This window comes from Bubalus bubalis, chromosome 17, assembly GCF_019923935.1.
Source record: "Bubalus bubalis isolate 160015118507 breed Murrah chromosome 17, NDDB_SH_1, whole genome shotgun sequence".
Classification (NCBI taxonomy): Eukaryota; Metazoa; Chordata; class Mammalia; order Artiodactyla; family Bovidae; genus Bubalus; species Bubalus bubalis.
Genome location: NC_059173.1, coordinates 69143716 through 69169195, shown reverse-complemented (window position 1 = coordinate 69169195; position 25480 = coordinate 69143716). Strand labels below are relative to the sequence as shown.

Below are 25480 nucleotides of genomic sequence, written 5' to 3'. Positions count from 1 at the left end.
AGCAAATAAATCTCTAGAAGCAAACTTGCTGAGTAAAAGGGCATACTCATTTTTTTCCCTTTTCCCTCAGCTCTATTGACATGCAATTAATAAATTGAAATCATATATATTTAAAGTATACAGCATGGTGTTTTTGATTATATGTATACATTATGAAGTGATGGCCACAATTAAGATAATTAACAGATCCGTCATCAAACATAGTGAGTGGTGAGAACCCTTAAGATAGACTCTCAGCAAATTTCAAGTATACTATACAATACAGTATTATTAACTATAATCATCATGCTGTGCATTAGATCTCCTGAATTCATTCATTCTGCATGACTGAAACTTAGGACATGCTCATTTTAATTTTGACAGATTGTATTATCTCATTTTCCAAGTGTTTATTCTTGTCATATATTTCATTGATCACCACCCCTTCCCGATTTCAGGAATAAATCACTGCTCAGTTGCCCACATTTTCTAGCTCAGTTGTCTGAATCATATCTCAAAATGCTTGCCTGCCATTGTTTAATACAGTACCAGGATTCATCTCAAAATGTCTTAAATACCACTTTACCTCATTCTTATCTCTAGAAGTTTAAGCCTCCCAGCATCCATCATCTGTCTTCTCATCTCCATGCTGTTCTGTTCTCCCTTTAGTTCAGACCAGACTCCTACTCATTCTCTGTTCACCCTTTAACTCAGACCAGTCTTCTACCACACGCTCTGGAACTCCTGGCCTGTCATTTAGCAAATTCCATTATGCTCTCAGTCTGATCTCTGACAGCTCCTTCATCTTCTTGCTCTGGTCAAAACAGGCATCCCTCAAGGATACTGCCTCCTCCCTGCTCTCTCAGAGAAGCTATATTCCACTAATCACAAGCCAGGATTAAGGTGCTGAGGCAGGTGCCCTCCCGTCTCCCACTGCAGCATCAAATCATTCCTATCCCTTTCATTCTTCAACACTAAATCTTTTTGAAGTTTACATTGTCAGACTACACCACGGACACTGTTTGTTGCTGCTGTCGTGTTCCAAACCTCTTTGTCACCAAGGACTTTTACATCTTACTCAGTTTTCCTCTCTACTGTTGTTCCCTCCTGGAAACGTTACTGTCCATTTTGTTTTTAACAATCCGACCCCAAAAACCTCTCAGCTCCTTGACTTTCAAGTTTCCAAACTCTGAAACCTTGATTTCAAGCATGCAGTATTCTGATAGACATTCTAATCTTTCTCTTCACTCATATAGCATCTCCATACCCATAGATAACTCTTCTCCTGTTCAGATCACTAGTTTAAAGTCACTCAGCTGCGAATTCCCTTTAGTTCTGTTGCTCCATAGAACTTTTCAAGTAAAACCCCAGCCCTATATCAACCTAACTCTGCCTTTTCTGTACTTGCCTAAGCAGCTGGACATGGAGAAAAATAACATACGTGCTTGAGAGAGACCTTACCTTTCTGCCAGCTATCAGCTCACATCTTTTGCTCTATTTCCTGTTAGCATAGTACAGATTTCCCTGTTTGCATCGAAAGCAAGTCCCTCTGCTGATCAGGCTCCCAACCGTTCCAGCTGGCTTAAGAATTTCACTTCTATAATGATTTTCTCAAATTCAACTGAATGTCTCTCGTAAGCATACAAGGCATAATAATGGTTTCTATCTTTTGAAAAAAGCCTTCTTTTAGTTTCATGTACTTTTTGAGAAAACCATTTTCTTCCTCTTCTATCTTTCACAGTGTGTGCGTGCTAAGTTGCTTCAGTAGTGTCTGACTCTGTGAGACCCTCTGTAGACTACCAGGCTCCTCTGTCCATGAGATTCTCCAGGCAAGAATACTGAAGTGGGTTGCCATTTCCTTCTCCAGGGGATCTTCCTGACTCAGGGATCAAATCTGAGTCTCTTTTGTCTCCTGCATTGGCAGGTGAGTTCTTTACCACTAGCACCAGCTGGGAAGCCCACAGTACAGTTACTTAAAATAGTTGTCTGTTTCCTCACTTTTCAGTCTTCCTTTGATCCTTCTTTCCATCCCTCCCCTCTAATAAAACTGCTTTTATGAGTGTGATTTACACTCTGACACATCCTCAGATTATTTCTATATTTTCATTTTGTTTAGCTTCTCAAAGGACTTGAAATTGTTCTTTGAACACTGCTTTTCTTGGCTCTGGTGACACCATGGCTCACTGTTTTGTTTTGTTTTGTTTTGTTTTCTTAACAAACTGGACCTTCAGTTCACTTCACCTTTGCTCATTGAGTTATGAACTATAGACTCTAATGCACTGGCAAGGGAAAGAACAGCCCAGAAAATGCTAAGAGATATGAAAGATTGATATCCTACTATTATCCTAATATCCTACTATTCAGGAGCCCCAGAGGCAAACACAGAGCATGGGGAGTAGACAGTAGCCAAAACAGACAAACAGCAGACATTTTCCATATCCATTGATGGCCCCAGACAACCCTCCTGTCCCCAGTGTTATATGCTTTCAAGTCTGGTGCTTTCCCCAAATACTCCCAACTTTCAGAGCCCTTCTTAAGAGAATTGAGATTCAGGTAGATTGGTTAAGAGTCTCTTATCATAATTTTCAAACTTAAATGATTAAAATTATATCAAAGTGAATCACAATTTGTTGGTGGAAAGAGAAAGGATAAGGCAAAGTTAAAAATTAAAATTAAATATACATAGACTTTATGGGGTGTATCAGTTACCTAGTGCTGTGTAACAAGTTATTCCCACATTTAGCTGAGATAAAGCTATTTCAACTCTGTGTCACCACTCCAGGCTTAGGGGAAGATTGTCTCAGACTAGCAATATAGAAAGTAAATTGCCTTCAGTTCAGTTCAGTTTAATCGCTCAGTCGTGTCCGACTCTTTGCGACCCCATGAAACACAGCACACCAGGCCTCCCTGTCCATCACCAACTCCCGGAGTTCACTCAAACTCACGTCCATCGAGTCAGTGATGCCATCCAGCCATCTCATCCTCTGTCGTCCCCTTCTCCTCCTGCCCCCAATCCCTCCCAGCATCAGAGTCTTTTCCAATGAGTCAACTCTTCGCATGAGGTGGCCAAAGTACTGGAGTTTCATCTTAAGCATCATTCCTTCCAAAGAAATTCCACGGCTGATTTCCTTCAGAATGGACTGGTTGGATCTCCTTGCAGTCCAAGGGACTCTCAACAGTCTTCTCCAACACCACAGTTCAAAAGCATCAATTCTTGGGCACTCAGCCTTCTTCACAGTCCAACTCTCACATCCATACATGACCACAGGAAAAACCATAGCCTTGACTAGACGGACCTTTGTTGGCAAAGTAATGTCTCTGCTTTTGAATATGCTGTCTAGGTTAGTCATAACTTTCCTTCCAAGGAGTAAGCGTTTTTTAATTTCATGGCTGCAGTCACTATGTGCAGTGATTTTAGAGCCCCCAAAAATAAAGTCTGACACTTTTTCCACTGTTTCCCCATCTGTTTCCCATGAAGTGATGGGACCAGATGCCATGATTCTTAGTTTTTTGAATGTTGAGCTTTAAGCCAACTTTTTCAATCTCCACTTTCAGCCCTTCACTATTATATATGTTCATGATAAATGTTGTCTATTGAAGTTGTACTACAGGTTAAATAATACACATTTAATATGTCATGCAGTTTCTAAGGGCCAGGAATCTGGAAGCAGCTTATTTGGGCAATTCTGGACAGAGTCTCTCAGAGATTGCACGATCAGGGCAGTCTTGAGGATCTAGATAGAACTTTAGTTTCAGAGGATTGGGAGGTGAACACTTGAGGAGATAGAGAAAGTAAGCTTAGATGAGCTTTCCCCACCTATGTTCTATGGCATTATTGCCTCCTGAGATGCTGCTTCCACTGAGAGTTCTGTGGTAAATAAGAGTGGAAAACACGTTAGAACTCACCCCATCCCATAGAAACATGCCTTTGGAAGGTTCTGTGAGAAATCCAGGGTCAGAGAATGTATTTGATTTGGTTAATTCACCATTTTCATAACTTTTTGACTAAGAAACCTCTTTGTTTACTTTTAAGATGCACCTTTTTATTGCCACCTCAGGTATCTTTTTCTTAAACCTAGATTTGATCGTGTCCCTTCATTCATGATGGCAATAATGTCCCAAGTGGGGGTTTAGGAGGAAAATGTGACAACTTTTAATTTCATCCTTATAAACTTTTTGTGTTGTTTTTAACATAAATAATACAGACAGTAAATGAATGCATAATTTATTAATAAATTTAATAAATAATAAATTATTTAAATAATAAAATTAATAAATTATTAACATATTTATTAATATGTATTCAAGCTGTGCACACCACATTTTTTACTGAATCTACACATGTGCAGAATAAAGTCTATCCTCCTTAGCATTTAAATCAAGCTCCATGAATCTGTCCATCAAGGCTTTTCGTTAGATTTTTCCCATTTTCTCCCTCTCCCTCCAAGACATGCATCCTAAAATGTGAGAGACTTTTTAAAAATGTTGTTATATTTTATAGGATGTTATTTTAACTTGAAATATCTGTTTTTTAATCCTTTTCTTTTAACTTTTAAGAATTTATTTGAACAAAACTTGATTCAAATGAGGAAGCATTCAACCAGAAGTAGCTGGGAATGCTCCACGGACAAGAGCAAGAGACAGACTTTAATGGAAAAGGTGCTGAAGGAGAGCAAGAAAGTGATTGGATTGGCCGTGGTGACTGGATTCTGATTTGGAATCTGAAAAGAGACTGCCCTTGAACCCCTTTGGGAGGGACCATAGTGAGTCCTCCTCACTCCCCAGATGTCTCAGGGACCACATCTCCCGATTAAAAAGGGCTTCTCGAGTCTCAGGACTGTATGCCCACTGGGTTGAAAGAGCCTTTTTGTTTGTGAGGACCTGTCTCAAGGGTCCCGAGTCTTCCCTCCATTTAGTGCTCACAGTGCATCTGCATCTGAGTAACAAAGATCCCCAGTCTTTTGTCTGTAGATCTGAAAGCTCTCAAGATGGAAATGTTTAAAAGCTCATTTGATGAGAAACCTGACTCAAACTCAAATGAGGCCATTTTTAAAAATTTATTTATTTTTTAATTGAAGGATGATTGCTTTACAGAATTTTGTTTTCTGTCAAACCTCAACGTGAATCAGCCATAGGTATACATACATCCCTCCCTTTTGAACCTCCCTCCCATCTCCCTCCCCATCCCACCCCTCTAGGTCGATACAGAGCCCCTGTTTGAGTTTCCTGAGACATATAGCAATTTCCCATTGGCTATTGATTCCACTTATGGCAATGTAAGTTTCCATGTTACTCTCTCTATACATCCCACCCTCTTCTCCCCTCTCACCATGTCCATAAGTCTATTCTCTATGTCTGTTTCTCCAGTGCTGCCCTGCAAATAAATTCTTCAGTATCATTTTTCTAGATTCCATATATATCTGTTAATATATGATATTTATCTTTCTTTTTCTAATTTACTTCGCTGTGTATAATAGGCTTGAGGTTCATCCACCTCATTAGAACTGATTCAAATGAGTTCCTTTTTATGGCTAATATTCCATTGTGTATATGTACCACAACTTCTTTATCCATTCATCTGTCGATGGACATCTAGGTTTCTTCCATGTTCTAAGAGCTATTGTAAATAGTGCCACAATGAACAATGGGATACATGTGTCTGTTTCCTCAGGGTATATGCCTAGGTGGGAAATTCTGATGATGGACAGGGAGGCCTGGTGTGCTGCGATTCATGGGGTCGCAAAGAGTCAGACACAACTGAGTGACTGAAATGAACCGATGGTGGTTTTATTCCTAGCTTTTAAAGGAATCTCCATACTGTCTTCCATAGTGACTGTATCAATTTACATTCTCACCAACAGTGCAAAAGTGTTCCTTTTACTCCACACCCTCTCCAGCATTTATTGTTTGTAGACTTTTTGATGATGGCCATTCTGATCAGTGTAAGGTGATATCTCATTGTAGTTTTGATTTGCGTTTCTCTAATAATGAATGATGTTGAGCATCCTTTCATGCGTTTGTTAGCCATCTGTATGTCTTCTTTGGAGAAATGTCTGCTTAGGTCTTTTTCCCACCTTTGGATTGGGTTGTTTGTTTTTCTGGTATTGAGTTGTGTGAGCTGCTTATATATTTTGGAAATTAATCCTTTGTCAGTTGTTTCCATTGCTATTATTTTCTCCCATTCTGAGGGTTTTCTTTTCACCTTGCTTATAGTTTCCTTTGCTGTAAGCTTTTAAGTTTGATCAAGTCCCACTTGTTTATTTTTGTTTTTATTTCCATTACTCAAGGAGGTGAGTAGAGAATCTTGCTTTGATTTATATCATTGAGTGTTCTGCCTATGTTTTCCTAAAAGAGCTTTATAGTTTCTGCTCTTACATTTAGGTGTTTAATCCATTTTGAGTTTATCTTTGTGTATGATGATAGGAAGTGTTCTAATTTCATTCTTTTACATGTAGCTGTCCAGTTTTCCCAGCACCATTTATTGAAGAGGCTGTCTTTGTCCCATTGTATATTCTTGCCTCCATTGTCAAAAATAATTTTCCCATAGGTGTGTGGGTTTATTTCTGGGCTTTCTATCTTGTTCCATTGGTCTATATTTCTGGTTTTGTGCAAGTACCATACTGGCTTGATGAATGTAGCTTTGTAGTATAACCTGAAGTCAGGAAGGTTGATTTCTCCAGCTCCATTCTTCTTTCTCAAGACTGCTTTGGCTATTTGGGGTCTTTTGTGTTTCCATATGAATTGTGAAAATTTTTGTTCTAGTTCTGTGAAAAATGCCATTGGTAATAGATTGCATGTGATAGTGTAGTCATTTTCACAATATTGGTTCTTCCTACCCAGGAACATGGAATATTTCTCCATCTGTTTATGTCATCTTTGATTTCTTTCATCAATCTTATAATTTTCTGTTTCTTTTTTCTTCTTAGTAGTAGTAGTGTTAGTTGCTCAGTCGTATCCAACTCTTTGCGATCCCACAGACTGTAGCCTGCCAGGTACCTCTGTCCATGGGATTCTCCAGGCAAGAATACTGCAGTAGAGTGCCATTCCCTTCTCCAGAGGATTTTCCTGACCCAGGGATCGAACCCCGGTCTCCTGTGTTGCAGGCAGATTCTTTACCATTTGAGCTACTGGGAAGACCCTTTTGTCTCCTTAGGTAAGTTCATTCCTAGATATTTTATTCTTTGTATTGCAATGGTGAATGGGATTGAGTCCTTAATTTCTCTTTCTGATTTTTCATTGTTAATATATAGAAATGCAAGTGATTACTGTATATTGTTTTTGTATCCTGCAACTTTGCTAAATTCACTGATTAGCTCTAGAATTTTCTAATAGTATCTTTAGGGTTTTCTATGTACAGTATCATGTCATCTACAAACAGTGAAAGCTTTGCTTCTTCTTTTCCAATCTGGATTCCTTTTATTTCTTTTTATTCTCTAATTGTTATAGCTAGGACTTCCAAAACTATGTTGAATAATAGTGGTCAAAGTGGACACCCTTGTCTTGTTCCCGATCTTAGGGGGAATCCTTTCAGGTTTTCACCATTGAGAATGATGTTTGTTGTAGGCTTATCATATATGGCCTTTACTATGTGGAGGTAGGTTCCTTCTATGCCCATTTTTTGAAGAGTTTTAATAATAAAAGGGTGCTGAATTTTGTCAAAGGATTTTTCTGCATCTATTGTGATTGTTAATCTGGTGTATCACACTGATTGATATTCATATATTAAACAATCCTTGCATCCTTGGAAAAAACACAACTTGATCATGGTATATGGGCTTTTTGGTATGTTGCTGAATTCTGTTTCCTAAAATTTTGCTGAAGATCTTTGCATCTGTGTTCATCAGTGATATTGGCCTGTAGTTTTCTTTTTTTTTGTTGTCTTTGTCTGGTTTTGGTATCAGGGTCTAACCCTCATAGAATGAGTTTGAAAGTGTTTCTTTGTCTGCAGTTTTTTGAAAGAGTTTTAGAAGGAGAGGCATTAACTCTTCTCTAAATGTTTGATAGAATTCTCCTGTGAAGCCATCTAGTCCTGGGCTTTTGTTTTTTGGGAGACTTTTGATCACAGCTTCCATTTCAGTGCTTGTAATTGGGTTATTCATAATTTCTATTTCTTCCTGGTTCAGACTTGGAAGATTGAATTTTTCTAAGAATCTGTCCATTTTTTCCAGGTTATCCATTTTATTGCCATATAGTTGTTCAGAATAGTCTCTTATAATCCTTTGTATTTCTGCATTGTCTGCTGTAACCTCTCCTTTTTCATTTCTAATTTTGTTGATTTGATTCTTCTCTCTTTTTTTCTTGATGAGTGTAGCTAAGTGTTTGTAAATTTTGTTTATCTTCTCAAAGAACCAGCTTTTAGTTTTAGTAATCTTTACTATTGCTTTTCTCTCTCTCTCTCTCTCTCTTTTTTTTTCCATTTATTTCTGCTCCAATCTTCATGATTTATTTCCTTCTACTAATTTTGGGGTTTTTTGGTTCTCCTTTTTTCCAGTTGCTTTAGGTGTAAAGTTGGGTTGTTTATTTGCTGTTTTTCTGGTTTCTTGAAGTAGGATTGTATTGCTATAAACTTCCCTCTTAGAACTGCTTTTGCTGCATCCCATAGGCTTTGAGTTGTCGTGTTTTCATTGCTATTTGTTTCTAGGAATTTTATTTCACTTTTGATTTCTTTAGTAACCTATTGGTTATTTAGAAACCTTTTGTTTAATCTCCATGTGTTTGTGTGTTTTTAGTTTTTTTCTTATAATTGATATCTAGTCTCATAGCATTGTGGTCAGAAAAGATTTTTAATACAATTTTGATTTTCTTAAATTTACTGAGGTTTGATTGGTGACCCAAGATGTGGTCTATCCTGGAGAATGTTCCATGTGCGCTTGAGAAGAAGGTGTATTCTTTAGTGTTTGGATGACTATCCTGAAGATATAAATGAAGACCATCTCATCTAATGTATCATTTAAGACTTCTGTTTCCTTATTGATTTTCTGTTTTAATGATCTGTCCACTGATGTGAGTGGGGTGTTAAAGTCTCCTACTATTATTGTGTTATTGTCAGTTTCTCCCTTTATGTCTGTCAGTGTTTGTCTTATGTGTTGAGGTGCTCCTATGTTGGGTGCATAGATATTTACAATTTTTATGTCTTCCTCTTGGATTGATCCCTGATCATTATGTAGTGTCCTTATTTATCTCTTGATATTCTTTATTTTTAGGTCTATTTTGGTTGATATGAGGATTGCTACTTGAGCTTTCTTTTGCTTCCCATTTTCATGGAATATATTTTTCCATCCTCTCACTTTCAGTCTATATGTGTCTTTAGGTCTGAAGTGGGTTTCTTGTAGACAGCATATATATGGGTCTTGTTTTTGTATCCATTCAGCCAGTCTGTCTTTTGGTTGAAGCATTTAATCAGTTTACATTTAAAATAATTATTGATATATATGTTCCTATTGCCATTTTCTTAATTGTTTGGGGTTTGATTTTGTAGATCTTTTTCTTCTCTTATATTTCTAGACTTTATAAGTCCCTTTGACATTTGTTGTAAAGCTGGTTAGGTGGTACTGAATTCTCTTAACTTTTGCTTGTCTGATAAGCTTTTGATTTCTCCACCAATTTTGAATGAGATCCTTTCCCAGTAGAGTAATCTTGGTTTTAGATTTTTCCCTTTCAGTACTTTAAATATATCCTACTGTTCCCTTTTGGGCTGCAGAGTTTCTGCTGAAAGATCAACTGTTAAGCTTATAGGGCTTCCCTTGTATGTTACTTGTTGCTTTTCCCTTGCTTCTTTTAATATTCTTTCTTTGTGTTTAATCTTTGTTAGTTTGATTAGCATATGTCTTGGCATGTTTCTCCTTGGGTTTATCCTATATGGGACTCTTTGCATCTCCTGGACTTGATTGACTATTTCCTTTTCCATGTTGGGAAAATTTTCAACTGTGATCTCTCTAAAATTTTTCTCATACCCTTTCTTTTCCTATTCTTCTTCTGGGACCCCTATAATTTGAATGTTGGTGCATTTCATATTGTCCCAGAGGTCTCTGAGACTATCCTCAGTTCTTTTCATTCTTTCACTTTATTCTGCTCTTTAGAAGTCATTTCCATCATTTTATCTTCCAGCTCAGGGATTCATTCTTCTGCTTCAGATATTCTGCTATTGATTCTGTTTTTTTTTTAAATCATCTTTACTATCATAATTATGAATTCTTTTTCAGGTAGTTTACCTAGTTTCTCTTAATTTATTTGGACTTCTGTGTTTCTCATTTGTTCCTTCATTTGCACAGTATTTCTCTGCCTTTTCGTTATTTTTTTAAAATCTTATTGTGTTTGAGGTTTCCTTTTCCCATGGTTCAAGGTTGAATTCTTTCTTCCTTTTGGTTGGTGCAGTGGTTTGTGTAAGCTTTGTATAAGGTGAGATTTGTGATGAGTTTTTTTTTTTAAACTTTACAAAATTGTATTAGTTTTGCCAAATATCAAAATGAATCCGCCACAGGTATACATGTGTTCCCCATCCTGAACCCTCCTCCCTCCTCCCTCCCCATACCATCCCTCTGGGTCGTCCCAGTGCACCAGCCCCAAGCATCCAGTATCGTGCATCGAACCTGGACTGGCAACTCGTTTCATACATGATATTTTACAAGTTTCAATGCCATTCTCCCAAATCTTCCTACCCTCTCCCTCTCCTACAGAGTCCATAAGACTGTTCTATACATCAGTGTCTCTTTTGCTGTCTTGTACACAGGGTTATTGTTACCATCTTTCTAAATTCCATATATATGTGTTAGTATACTGTATTGGTGTTTTTCTTTCTGGCTTACTTCACTCTCTATAATAGGCTCCAGTTTCATCCACCTCATTAGAACTGATTCAAATGTATTCTTTTTAATGGCTGAGTAATACTCCATTGTGTATATGTACCACAGCTTTCTTATCCATTCATTTGCTGATGGACATCTAGGTTGCTTCCATGTCCTGGCTATTAGAAACAGTGCTGCGATGAACATTGGGGTACACGTGTCTCTTTCCCTTCTGGTTTCCTCAGTGTGTATGCCCAGCAGTGGGATTGCTGGATCATAAGGCAGGTCTATTTCCAGTTTTTTAAGGAATCTCCACACTGTTTTCCATAGTGGCTGTACTAGTTTGCATTTCCACCAACAGTGTAAGAGGGTTCCCTTTTCTCCACACCCTCTCCAGCATTTATTTCTTGTAGACTTTTGGATCGCAGCCATTCTGACTGGTGTGAAATGGTACCTCATAGTGGTTTTGATTTGCATTTCTCTGGTAATGAGTGATGTTGAGCATCTTTTCATGTGTTTGTTAGCCATCTGTATGTCTTCTTTGGTGAAATGTCTATTTAGTTCTTTGGCCCATTTTTTGATTGGGTCGTTTATTTTTCTGGAGTTGAGCTGTAGGAGTTGCTTGTATATTTTTGAGATTAGTTGTTTGTCAGTTGCTTCATTTGCTATTATTTTCTCCCATTCTGAAGGCTGTCTTTTCACCTTGCTAATAGTTTCCTTTGATGTGCAGAAGCTTTTAAGTTTAATTAGGTCCCATTTGTTTATTTTTGTTTTTATTTCCAATATTCTGGGAGGTGGGTCATAGAGGATCCTGCTGTGATGTATGTCAGATGGAGAACATAGGCAAAACACTATCTGAGTTGTTTTTTTTTTTTTCCCCTCTGATGTGCAAAGCTGAGTGAGGTGGTAATCATGTCTGCTGATGATTTGGTTTGTATTTTTGTTTTGTTTGCTGTTTGGATGAGGCATCCTGCACAGGGTGCTACTGGTGGTTGGGTGATGCCAGGTCTTGTATTCAAGTGGTTCCCTTTGTGGAAGTTCTCACTATTTGATATTCCCTAGGGTTAGTTCTCTGGTAGTCTATAGTCTTGGAGTCAGTGCTCCCACTCCAAAGGCACAGGGGTTGATTTCTCTGTGAAGATGCTTTTCATCTTAATACTCTGGTCCCCAGCAGTGAGTGAGGTACTAATGAGGCCAGGGAGGCACTCAGGAGAGCCCTCTACCATCACCACCCTGCTCCTGGTGAGCTCACTCCCAGCACAGCTGGCGCTTGGGCCTCAGGCTGTTTGCTAAGGGTCAGGCACTCTGTTAAAAGCTTCTTTCTAAGTGTTATTTGTCCAACTGGAATCCCTTTCCAGGAAAGGTATATGTCCCCAGCATTTGTGAGATCCTTGAGGGTTTTCTTTAATCCTTGTAAATGTGTTTATTCATCCATTTTGCAGCAGAATATTAAGTTCCTGATTATGGGCCATCATTCCAGACTTCACTGGGATGCACTATATTTCTTTTATGAAATTTTAAAAGTTCAGAATTTCAAGACAAATATATCTGGTCCCACGTATTTAGGATAAAGAGCCTGTAAAATTTTCTAGTTGGTGGTGGTTAGCCATAATAAATGCATTCACACATATTATATCACTCCTCGCAGCAACAGGCCTGCAAGGTGAGCAGGTGGCTCCACTTTGTGGAAGAGGCAGCTCAAAGCTGGGCCATCGCATGCTGTCGAAGCTGTGGTCCCAGAGGCAGGCAGGGCCAGATATGAGATCCAGATCTTCTGGCTCCAGATTGTTCCACTGTGCCACAGACCAAGCTGTACAGCGTTTGTCTCATAAATGTTAAGTTCTTTGTAAACAGGGGCTCTGTTTTCCTTTTTCCTCTGAGACAAAACCCATGGTTGGTGTTGCCCCTAATATGGTCTTTAAACATTCCTTCGTGAAAGGTCGAATTTATATCATAGCAATACTTTAAAAGTCTCAAGTCATGGGGGCTTTGGGGACAAATGAATCTCCATTCCAGTTACAGATCTGCTGTTTATAGTCTCACTTACTTTGGACAAGTCACTTAGCCTCTTTGTGCTTTGATTTCCTTATTGTAAAAATGGAGAGCCCCATAAAAGTCTTTAGAAAGAGAGATTATAACAGTTGAAGGAGAAAATATATGTAAAGCACACTTAACATTCATTCACAAATGGTTGTTATGACAGGAAAGTGTCCCCTGTTGGCACATTTAATAGATAAAAATTAGATTCATAAAAAAGAAAACTGAGATCTATATGTAATACTGTTCCTGGCAGAAGATTCACTTATCTATAACAACAAGCTTTGATTTGTCCATCTAACATTTTGCTTGTTTTGGGTAGTGTGGCCTGATTCGGAGTCTTCGTGGACAGCCCAATAATGAACATCTTTGTTCTTGAAGGCCTGAAGATGGAGTGAGCCTCATTTCTTCACATGTTCGCCACTCTTTCATTTCTTCTCCTACCTGCTTTCTTAGCCTCTCCCCACCCCAAACCTAAATGATTTCTTGATCTTGAGGAGAAATTTAAAAGGACAAGGGAAGGAAAGATAAAGGAAAAGCAAAACTGGGAAAGAATCCAGCTCGAAGAACCAGCAGGGCTTTGTGAGATGGGGTGCAGCCTTTCCCATCTGCAGCCCCTCACTCCACTCCACCCGGGACCCACGGGTTACTTCAGTTTGCTGAAGGCACAGCACCAGTCTAAATGTCAAGGACACAGACTAGATGGTACTGCCATCGTTTTTCTGTTTTTGTTTTAATTTTTAAAAATGTAGTTTAATTAGAGAATAATTACTTTACAATATTGTGATGGTTTTTTGCCATACATCATTTTTATTTCTACTGTTCACTTCTTTTTTCTTTTTTTATTCTATTGATATGTTGTTATGTTAATTGATTTTTTTTTTTCTCATTGTGTCTACTGTATGCATTTAAAACTGGCATAGCCCTGGCACTTTATTCAACTTAGAACATGGAAGATCACTATTTTTTATTCTTTCTCTGTTCTTTTTCAGTCCGCAGTGTTGGGTACATGGGCCCTCAGAGCATGGAAACCGTTTCTGAATTTACAGTCAGCTTCATCCCAAACAATAGTAAATGATGTGCTCTCTCTTGCGCCCTCCCTCATGCTCAGCACATGCTCCCTCCAGAGTCCACAGCCATGGTCTATCTTTGTCCTGTGCCAAAGCTGCTGCTTCACTGCCTTTGATTTTCCTTTTTGCTCACTGCCTCCTGCCACAGTGGGAGAGAGAGACAGAGACAGAAAAGGAGAGAGAGAAGAGGATAAGTGAAGGAGAAAACCCAGGCTGCTGTGACTTACCAAGGACTTTTGCCTAAGATGAAAGTATCAAAGTATACCAGATAGAAATGGAAAATGGTGCTTTGAAGTAGGAACATATGTTTTCCTTTAGAAAAGTAAAAATTGCAGGGATTATTTTCATCTATTGTGCTCTTTCCTGCTCCTTGATTTTAGATGAAGGAAGCACACACACAAAGCCAGTATGGGATCCATCTCTCACTATTTTAGGCACTTGATTTCTTTTCTAATATGTGGAAAATTTAAAATCTCAAACTGAACCCGGTGCTAAGTTTGTAGGAAAAGCAGCTTCACTGTCACCTGCTGTGCTGGACTTGATGATTCTTCTGGCTCCTACCTAGATTCCCTCCCTTCTTCCAGCCTTGCTGCCCTTGGGGGACAAATCAAGCTACTCCTCTGCTTACAACCCTCAGATGGGTCAGAGACATGGTCCTCTCAGAGGCCCACAGAACCCCCTTGTAACCTTCCCCCGCCCCTCTGATATCACCCACTGGTCTCCTTGCTATTCTGATCAGGCTTGGGATGTACTACACTCCTGTCTCAGGGCCTTTGCATGAGCTCTCATCTCTGTTATGCTTTTCCTCCAAATAACAGATCTGGTCCCTCATATGGGTCCATCTACTCAAATTGCACCTTCTTAGTGATGCTTTCCCCCCAGTTACCTACTTTGAAATTCCACCTCCCTCCAGTACTCTCTTATCCCTTCTCCTTAGCAGTTAAAGATTATCCGGGCCTTGAAAGTGATTTTTTTTTTTTTTTCTCTTTGGATGTCAGGAGAGATTTCCTTATTTAAGGAAATCTTAAGTAAGACCTCTTTGGCCTCTACTCTGAAATTATTACCTCCTAGAAGTTTTTTTGTTCCTTTTATTTATTTATTTAAACTTTTTCTTCTGTGTTGAGGTATAGCCAACTAACAATGTTGTGACTTTCAGGTGAACAGTGAAGAGATTCAGCCATACCTAAATACATGTGCGGTAATATAATTCCACTTTAAGAATCAGTATTGGTGTACAGATATCATGCTATTCACATGAACTCATAGCTCAAGTTTTAAAGTAAAATGCATATGTATATATACACACACACACATGCTTTTGGTTGTTTCAGAAGTCTATTCTAGGATCCTTCTCACTTATTCTGCATCCCAGTGGTCATGTGAGACCCATTTGTAATCACTTCTCATCCATCCAACAGGGTGGACTCAGTGCCCAAGCTTTTGTTCGTGTGGAACTGGAGGATGTAAATGATAATGAACCTGTGTTTAACCCATTAACCTATGTGACGAGCCTTAGTGGCCAGGCGCAGCTGGGCACCGAAGTCGTCCATGTTCTTGCCACAGACAGGGATTCTGGAAAGTATGGAGCAGTGGCCTATGAGCTCGTCCTTGGAGACCTGTCATCCTTTTTCACCATCGACTCCACCACAGGTATGTGAGCTCAGAATCAATAGCTTTTGCATAAGAACCAGAAAATGAGTTGAAATGATTTTTTCCTTGGCAGGGGTGTTGCAGGACTCACGTCACCTTCCAGAAGGCATGTTGAAAAGAGCCAGGATTTGTTAGGCTAGGACTGGACCTGAGTCCCAGCTTTGCCTCTTCCTGGTCTTATGACTTTCAGTGGCCTCGTCTCCTTACTTTAGGAGTACTAATAATTGCTATGTTGCAAATTTATGTGAGGATTAAAAGTGGTAAATTATAAAAGATACTGGTTAGTAGTATATATTTCGCAAATGTCCCCTATTTGTATGATCATCTAAGGATAACTTGCATCATTTCAATGTATGAATAATCCTAATCATGCAAAAAGCATTGTAGTGACATCCAAAGAAATGCCTTTCTGGTGCCATGTCTGGCATTCCCTTAATCTCTTCAGGTCTTAGTCTCATTGTTTCTGAAATGATACCTAAAGCTCCTTTTAGGTCTCTTATGTGGTAATTGTGTATCTGCTGAAGAAATCGAGTGGGCAAACTGAATCTTTCAGAAGTAATCAATATTTAAGGGGTTGCCTCCTTTCTCTATTGGTTTGTTGTTAACAGAAATGTTTGAAGTGTTTGGTTATAAGAAAATATAAAATTTTAAGTGTATAATATTAGATTATAATCCTATGGAGATATTGCAGATATTCTGGTCCTAATAATAAGGCTTCAAAAAATTTTTTTTCTTTTGCATTTCTTCTTTAAAAAATGTTTATTTTATTTATTGTAATAAGGACACTTAACCTGAGATCGTTCCTTTCACACATTTTTCAGCATACAGTACATTATCATTCGGCTTCCCTGGTGGTTCAGTGGTAAACAACTTGGCTGCCAGTGCAGGAGATGTGGGTTCCGTACCAGATCTAGGAAGATCCCCTGGAGAAGGAAATGGTAACCCACTCCAGTTTTATTGCCTGGGAAATTTCATGGACAGAGGAGCCTGGCAGGCTATGGTCCATGGGGTCACAAAGAGTCAGACATGACTTAGAGACTGAATAGCAACATTATCATTGACCAGAGGTACAGTGTTGCATAGGAGATCTCTAGGGTTTACTCATCTTGTTTTACTGAAACTTTATGCTCCTTCATTAGCACCTTCCATTTCTCTCTCTTCACTGATCCCTGGCAACCATCTATCCACTCTTTGATTTGATGAACTTGACTATTTTGGATATTTCACAGAGTGAAATATGTAATAACTGTCCTTCTATGCATGGCTTATTTCACTTAACTTTATGTCCTCCAGGTTTGTCCATATTTTCCTGTGTTTCAGAAGTTCCTCCTTTTTTCAAGGCTGAGTAATATTCCATTGTATGTATATGCCACATCTTGTTTATCCATCCATCTGTTGATAGACATTAAGTTGTGTCTACAACTTGGTGATTGTGAATAGTGTTTCAGAACATGTGGGGGTGCAGAGATCTCAAGATTTTATTTTTTCTTGAAACACCTTCTCTGAGCATGGGTGAGATGTGTTTCTATTGTGATGCTAATACTGATGTGAGGTGCTACACTGGGCTTTTCTGCACGTTGTCATACTGGATCTTTACAACACCCTTTGTAATGACTGTATTCATTAGCAACAAACAATAACTGAGACAGGGAATCTGATGTGCCAAGTTGGTTTGCCCTCTTAACTAACTCCATTAGCTAAAGAGTTATTGCATCTTGCCTGGAAAGTGTACCTCTAGTGTGTATGACTGACCAGGGGATTAGTTGTTTACAATGGCAGTCTTTATAAGACAAAACTTGCCTTGCTCAAGATAATCCACTGACATGGTCCTTTTAGCATTTCAAAGATCAGACAAAAATACTTTTTTAGGAAATTAGTCTCTGCTTGTCTTGACTTTTTCAAAGTTCATCTGAACTGAGGACCTTAACTACTTGTCAAATTGTCAGGCCCTCCAGGGCACTACGGAGAAGGCAATGGCACCCCACTCCAGTACTCTTGCCTGGAAAATCCCATGGGCGGAGGAGCCTGGAAGGCTGCAGTCCATGGGGTCGTTAAGAGTCGGGCACGACTGAGCGACTTCACTTTCACTTTTCACTTTCATGCATTGGAGAAGGAAATGGCAACCCACTCCAGTGTTCTTGCCTGGAGAATCCCAGGGACAGAGAAGCCTAGTGGGCTGCCATCTATGGGGTCGCACAGAGTCAGACACGACTGAAGCGACTTAGCAGCAGCAGCAGCAGCAGCAGCAGCAGCAGCCAGGGCACTAACATTGCCAAAAATATATAGGTCAGCCAGTAATCAGGGCACATGATCTAAAAGCATTTAGCAGATTGTTTTAAAGGACATCAACACACTCATCCTCTAGTTTCTCCTGGACAATCTTGAAGAATGATCTGTACTGTATTGTGTTTTTAGAAGATATTTCTGTTGTTATGCTGGCTTCGACAGCCACAGGCTTCCATTCCTGGCACGGGCATTAGACAAATGCCATTGTGAATCAGGGAGAACGCTTTAAGTGGTTATTATCTAGGAGAGTATCTTGGTATTTTTTTAAAGCAAAGACCAACTTTGTAATGGAAGGGGCCTTGGGATATTATTGTTGGCATTTCGATGCTGCTGAATTTAGGGTGACGATATTCTCAGTCTGACAGGGCTGAGAATGTGGTTGCACCTAATCACAACTCATGAGAAATTCCTGGGACCTGCTAATGCTCTACTGTAACTTTTAGAAGAGAATGAAACAGCATCATGACTAATTGTGGAAAGAAGTTGCCTAGTGAACAGGTAGTCTCCAATTTGAACAGCTGAGTTCCAGTTCATCTGTTGGTTGACTGCAACTACAAACACATTTTCTATTTTGTACATAATAGTTAGGCCTCCAGGCCCTGCCATAAAAACTGGTTTAAATGCTAATGTTCTCAAAGAATGGAACAAGGAGCTGTACTGGAATATGGCTTCCGTTTCCTAGACCTGTGTCTTTGTTGAACCTGTAAAAGGCTGGACTTTCTTGCTTTCATTTTAAAGGCCTGTCTCTACAGGGCCTGCCAGTAGAAACACAGTCTCAAGATATTGCCCCTATCAGTAAATATATATGGAGTAAATGAATAAATGACATTAGAAATAATTGAAAAATGATTTAAATTCTTATTACAGACTCTTAAGAAATTGCAGAGCAGTGCCATTGATAACAGAGTATACCTTCATTTAAAATCCTCTTTCCCCATTGCAGAATGGCACAGGATCCCAGGGCCTACCCCCACTTTTCTTCAGAACTCTCTCAAATTCCCTCTGCAGCATAACTATGCCAGCTCTTTTCTAGTTATAGAAACTAAATACACACACATACATGTGGTTGTACATAGTTGTATAGTAGAGGAGAAGACTGAGAATTGATAGCTGATTTATACATTGTCACTTCTTCCTGAAATACTCTGAAATTCTCTCTTAGAGACATTAATTCATTTACTCACTGGTTCCTTTGTGCTTTCCTTTTGAGGCTTCCTATATCAGATATACTATTTTATAAGCTTACATAGGCTCCAGTTTTCCTGAAGACAAGATTTTCCATTATCTGTTTGTGCCATAACCAGGACTCATGCATGAGAAATAGAGTTCTTGGACTTACTGTGTTTAGCTAGGAAGGAAAAGGTTTTGGAGGGGGTGTGGCGATGTCCTGGTTGTTTTCTCTTGTGTGTTTATCTTTATCTTCCTGTTCTGTTTCTGGTTTTCTAAGTGTGTTGTTGGTTCAAAGAACATTTTTGTAGAATGTGTCTCAATACCAGGAGAGAGAGATCTACTTGAGCCTTCGTTTCTCTTATTCTTAGTTAGTGGTTTCCTTTGATGTGGGTACAAGGCAGATCACACTGTTTTGAGTTTTAAAAGGAGGGAACACAAGAAACTTACTTATTAATAGCCCTTTTTCATGTATTTTTAATCCCATTTCATGAACTATTGGTCAATTTTTTTCCTACATTGTCTGAAGTAGTCTTTTTAATAATGTAAAAAGAACAATTTTTAGCTTTTGTGTTGATTCTATTTATTTAGTGATTTTACTCTGCAACAAGCATTACTTATAATTCAGATTATTTTAAGGTGGCAGATTTCAAACATTTGTGTGAGTCTTTTATTGTTGCCCAATTATCTCTTTTGCTAGGGCTACCTATACATTTCTGTGATTTATCTCTTTGTATGCTAATGATACAAGAAAAAGTCAAAAGTTCTGAAAAGAAAGACAGAAAACGGAAGCAAGTCCATCATTTCCACAGATATTGTTTCAATGCCTATTATGAACCAAGCACAGTTCTCAGTGTTTGGAATTCATCATTGAACAGGACAGACAAAAATTCCTGCTCAATCTCATAGATCTGACAACAAAAGCTCACATTGTTTCAACTATTGTCTGATCTGGGTTTAGTAGCGGTGCACACAAAATCCAAATTTAACACTAGGGAAGGACAAGTAATTAAAAGGGCAGCCGAGAGAGTTAAACAGCCACACGCGGCCAGCACTGCCTCCCTGGTTAGTTGTGGTCACCCTCTTTGTGCAGGGTGTGTGGATTGTAACAGCAATTATTAGCAATGTAGCACCAGGACTGTTTTCCTTTCTTTCAAGGCCAGATTCTTTTCTAATGCTAGTTTTATGCTCAGATTTCATACCTTGTAATGATTCTCATAATTCTACATGATTGTCACTTTCCTACAATCAGAGTGTTCTGATATATAGTTAACAAATTAATACCACACCTTATTTCTAAATGATGTGAGTCTGCTCATGCCAAAATAAAAACCAAGATAACTTTCTTTAATTTGCAAGACAGAGACTAAAATGAATCACAAGCACCTAATCAGTGTATATCACTTTCATGGGAAACGGAAGCATGTAGAAAGCTTTCTCGTTAGTTTTTCCAGTTAAAGACCACAGACTCTTGGAGATGGAAGGAACCTTACAGTTCAGCTCCCTAAGTGGAGGAAGAAACTGAGGCAGAAAGAGATTTGGTGACTTCCCTAAAGGTACGCAGTTGGTACACGGCATAACTGGGCTTGAACCCCATCCTGGACCTGTGATCTGTTGCTGTACTGCTCTGTGTCAGACAATGCTTTTTGACATCTCTTCCATATATTGCTCATTTGAGCTTTCCATTAGCATATTAGATAAGCAAGACAGTTGTTATGCCCATCCACAGATTAAGAGACTGGAGACCCTAAGAGTCCTAGTGATTTGCTCAAGGCAATAGTAGTAAACCTGACACATTTTGACTTCTCAAATTTCCATTTTGAAGCTCTTTCCATGATTATGGCTTTGAAAAAAAGAAAAAAAAAAACCTAAAGATAAAGCTAAGGTAAATATACATTACATTGATTCAAGTAGGTAAGACAGAAAAACAATCTCTCATTGTGACTTTATATCAATAAGAACAGTCTTATGGACTCTGTGAGAGAGGGAGAGGGTGGGAAGATTTGGGAGAATGGCATTGAAACTTGTAAAATATCATGTATGAAACGAGTTGCCAGTCCAGGTTTGATGCACGATACTGGATGCTTGGGGCTGGTGCACTGGGACGACCCAGAGGGATGGAATGGGGAGGGAGGAGGGAGGAGGGTTCAGGATGGGGAACACATGTATACCTGTGGCGGATTCATTTTGATATTTGGCAAAACTAATACAATTATGTAAAGTTTAAAAATAAAATAAAATTAAAAAAAAAGAAATTGATATTGATATCTTATAGTTTTTCATCTATCTCTGTTTTTGAGAAAATTACATTTACAGACTACAGATGTTTGGTGACGGTCAGGATTTTGTGCTTGTTTTTGTTCATAACTATCCCATAGTTTACAATTTTAGTAATTACCCACAGATTATTGTCTAACTACAAAGTACACTTTGGCAAAGAGTATGCCATCTTTTCCAGGAGGTTTGCTTCCTGGAAATACTAAAATAAGTATTGCTTAATTAGTAGGAAAACATGATTCTATCTGTTTATTAGATTTTATTTAATAGAAATCTTTAAGTCCTTTTATTAGTCTATCAATTAAAAAAATTAATCCCAGCAGTTTCCTCTATTTAAATGACAAGATAAGAGCATAGACAAATAATGTTACAGATTATAATTAGTATGTATAAATCTAAGCACTCAGTAATTGAAACATAAAATAACTAGTGCTCTGTAAATGAATCAATATCTATTTTTTAAAGTTAAAATTGATCCCCAAAATAGTAATTAATAATTTATGTGTCATGAAAAAAAGAGCTAAATAATCACTGTACTTTAAAGTGTTAAAATATAATGTCATAAATTTTAAGCTGGCAAATATACAGGTAAAGAGAGCTATTGATTTTACTTACTGTTTTATTATTTATTATATGAAAATATGTGATCCCATGGACTGTCGCCCTCCAGACTCCTCTGTCCATGGAATTCTCCAGGCAAGAATAATACTGGAGTGGGTAGCCATTCCCTTCTCCAGGGGAATCTTCCTGACCCAGGGACTGAACCTCGGTCTCCTGCATTGCAGGCAGATTCTTTACCATCTGAGTCACCAGGGAAGCCATATACATATATATTATGTATGCCCCTATATATATATATATAATAATTAATACATATATATTATAGAGCTACATTTTCTGGCTCCTCAGCTCTTAGTTGAATGTTGAATTCAAGTAAATGAGTTTTCTAGCTCCTCTTTATACCTGAATATTTTTAAAAGTGAATGTTTTGAAATATTCAACATATAGAAGGACAAATTTAATCTTAATACTCACCTCTTCTAAGTGATGACTGTTCATTCAAAGAAACTTATAGCTTCGTCCTGGTTTCTAGTAGAAATTGTTTCACTACACAAGTTGGCATTGAAAGCCTAAAAAGTAGTCGTTGGCTCAGAAGAAGCCTAGTAAAATTCATATATATATATATATATATATAGTCACAAAATGGACCTTGTCCAAATATAGAAAGACAAATTTCGTTATCTCACTCCCATGCCTAAATCTTTCAGTGACTTTCCATGGCTCTTTGGCCAAAAGCCAATCCTTGTTATGGTCTCCCAGGCTCTTTATGAGTTGCCCTGCTTTCCCTGTGGCCTCAGTTCCAATAATCCCGTAGTCTCTGTGCTCGTTCCTTACACCAGCTACTATTTTTTCTCCTCCTCCTCCTCCTTCTTGCTCCTTCACCTCCTTTCCCTGAGCTCGTGTGCTTCCCTCCTTGGGCACATCACATGTCTTTCCTTCTGCCCAGAACACTGGACGACTCTCTCTCCTCTTCTGTTCCCACACACACATCCTCGCCCAGCTAATGGCCTAACTCATCCTTCAGAGCTCAAGTTATAGGTCCCCTTTCCATGGATGCTTTTTCTGACAATCCCTTCCTCAAGCACGTTAAAACAGGCGCCCAGTTTATGTTCTAGCGCAGCTTCTCTTTATATTATAATCACATGTTTTGTGAATGTTTGATTGTCTATGGCCCACCGACACTGTCTGTTCCGTTCCTGGCTCCCTTTCTGGTTACTAGCTCCGTTCTGGGATGTAGATGGTACAAAGTATGTGGTTGTCAAATGAAAAAGAAAGACTGAGATGGAACTGTTGCCACAAAAAAGCTTGTAGTCCAATTGAACTGACAATAATAGTCCTTATAATACACAGGGATGATATTGGTGGGTGCCAGAGAAGGGAGGGGTTGGGCAGGTGAAAGGGGTGAAAGGGGTCCAAAGGTACAAACTTAAATTTATAAGATAAATAAATTCTGGGGATGTAATGTACAGCATGGTGACTGTAGTTAACAATATTATATTGCATATTTGACAGTTGCTAAGAGAGTAGATCATAAAAGTTCTTATCATAAGAAAAAGTTTATTAATGTAAATATGTATGTGATGGTTGCTGATATTCATCTTCACAATGCATATATGTCTATATATCAAATCACTAATTTGTACATCTAAAGATAATACAATAGTATATGATCAATTATGTCTCAATAAATAAATGTAAAAAATCGTGTTAGGAAAGTACATTAATTTTTAAAGTTTAATACTAGAAATGAAATAGGTAGTCCATACCACAGTACAGAAATCTATGGAAACATATGTGGAAATGTAGAAAGAAAACACATGTAGAAGAAGACCAGAAACTTAATAATTTTATCCCGAATGTCAAATATTGAGAGTGTGGCTACACACAGTAGGGTAGTGTTTGATCAAAAGAAGCTCAGCTATCTGGCTCTTAGTTTTTAACAGATGGACGTCCACAGTTAAGTTATTTTATCTTCAGGCTTGTATTAGGCAAGTTCTTTCTGTTGCTGCATCAAACTGAATGCCCATTATCCAGTTAGAGTGAGAAAGCGTGACTGTCACAGGAGTGGGGTTCTTGAGGCTTCGTGTGCAGCCTGCTTTCTGTACTCAGGCACACTGTGGAGAGAGTCAGATCAGTCTGGGGAATTACAGATAACACTGACTTTTAAAGAAGGGAATGCAGTAATGTTAATAGTTAGTGGTACCAGATTAAAATGACCTGACGGGCCTTCTCCATCCTAAGGACGTCCTTGCTAGAAGAACAAAGCTGTGGAGGCCTGCCGACTCACTGCGCCCTGCATTGCTCTGCTGACGTCAGGAGGGAAACGCCTGAAGGCTGTTCTCGCTGTTCTATGGCCTGATCTGGATGTGTGCTAACGATTACCTCTCTTTCTCCTACTTTTACTGGGATTGTTGGCTATGCTCTAGTTTAGCATATTTTAAAAGATACATTTCAAAGACAATCAAGGGTGTCTCTCACTGAATAATCTAGAGCAGGAATGATAGACAGTGGAATAAAGGAGGGATTCCTGCAACCTTTGTCTGTGGAGCTGAGAGTGCTGACTAGTGTCTACTGGGCATGGGCTCTGTGGTGGAGACAGCTGGGGTGGGGTTCAGTCCTGCCTGCAGAGGCCAGGGCTAGGGGTCTGAGACGTGCCTGCTTTCCAGGCGATGAGGAAGCAGTGCGTCTGAAGAGGGACGTGCTCACGTCTATTATGGCAGCCTCAGATTAGCAAACGGAAGCTTTCCCCGCAAAAGCCATGCAAGCACTAGTGATGGAAAGTGGCTTTTAAACAGCTGCCCGGGCGGGAGAGAACTGGCGCTCCAGCATCAGTTGGCAGCTGCCCAGCGAGAATGCTTTTGCTGCTCTCCTGTCCCCTCCTTTGCCCAGATGCTCCTAGATGGTTCAGGAGCTCACGTTAGCAAGATGAGGAAGAGGAGGAGAGTTAGGGGAGGAAAGAAAGAAGAAGCTAACAACTTCTGACCTGTAGCACATGCCTCACCTAAACTTTTTTTTTCCCTTAAATTACAGCTGTTTATTTATCTTTAATTTTATTGGAGTATAGTTGATAATTCCTGGTGGCTCAGATGGTAAAGAATTTGCCTGCAATGTGGGAGACCTGGGTACAATCCCTGAGTCAGGAAGATCCCCTGAGAAGGGAATGGCAACTCACTGCAGTATTCTTGCTTGGAGAATTCCATGGACAGAGGGGCCTGGAGGGCTACAAACCATGGGGTTGCAAAGAGTCGGACATGACTGAACGACTAAGACTTTCACTTTCATGGTTCATTTATGTTGTTGTTTAGTCGCTGTCGTGTTCGACTCTTTTGCGACCCTATGGACTGTAGTCTGCTAGGCTCCTCTGTCTGTGGCATTTTCCAGTCAAGTATACTGGAGTGGGTAGCCATTCCCTTCTCCAGGGGATTTCCTCGACCCAGGGATTGAACCTGTGTCTCCTGCATTGACAGGCAAATTCACTACCACTGAGCCAACAGGGAAACTACATAGTTGATTTACAGTTGTGTTAATTTCAGGTGTACAGCAAAGTAATGCGGTTACACATATATCCATTCTTTGTCAGATTCTTTTCCCCATCTGAACTCAACCTTAGAGTTTTGATTATTCCATGGACATTTATACTCTATTTATTAAACTGAGACTGTTCTGTGA

The 25480-nt window shown here is 39.0% G+C and overlaps 1 protein-coding gene across 1 annotated transcript in view; it reads left to right on the top strand.

The window, feature by feature from the left end:
- Window positions 1-25480, top strand: part of DCHS2 (dachsous cadherin-related 2) — a 266320-nt gene that overhangs the window by 96733 nt on the left and 144107 nt on the right. Inside the window, exon 3 of the mRNA XM_044930576.2 lies at window positions 15289-15520. Within this exon, the coding sequence (XP_044786511.2) occupies window positions 15289-15520 (232 nt within the window). The remainder of the gene's footprint in view (window positions 1-15288; window positions 15521-25480) is intronic.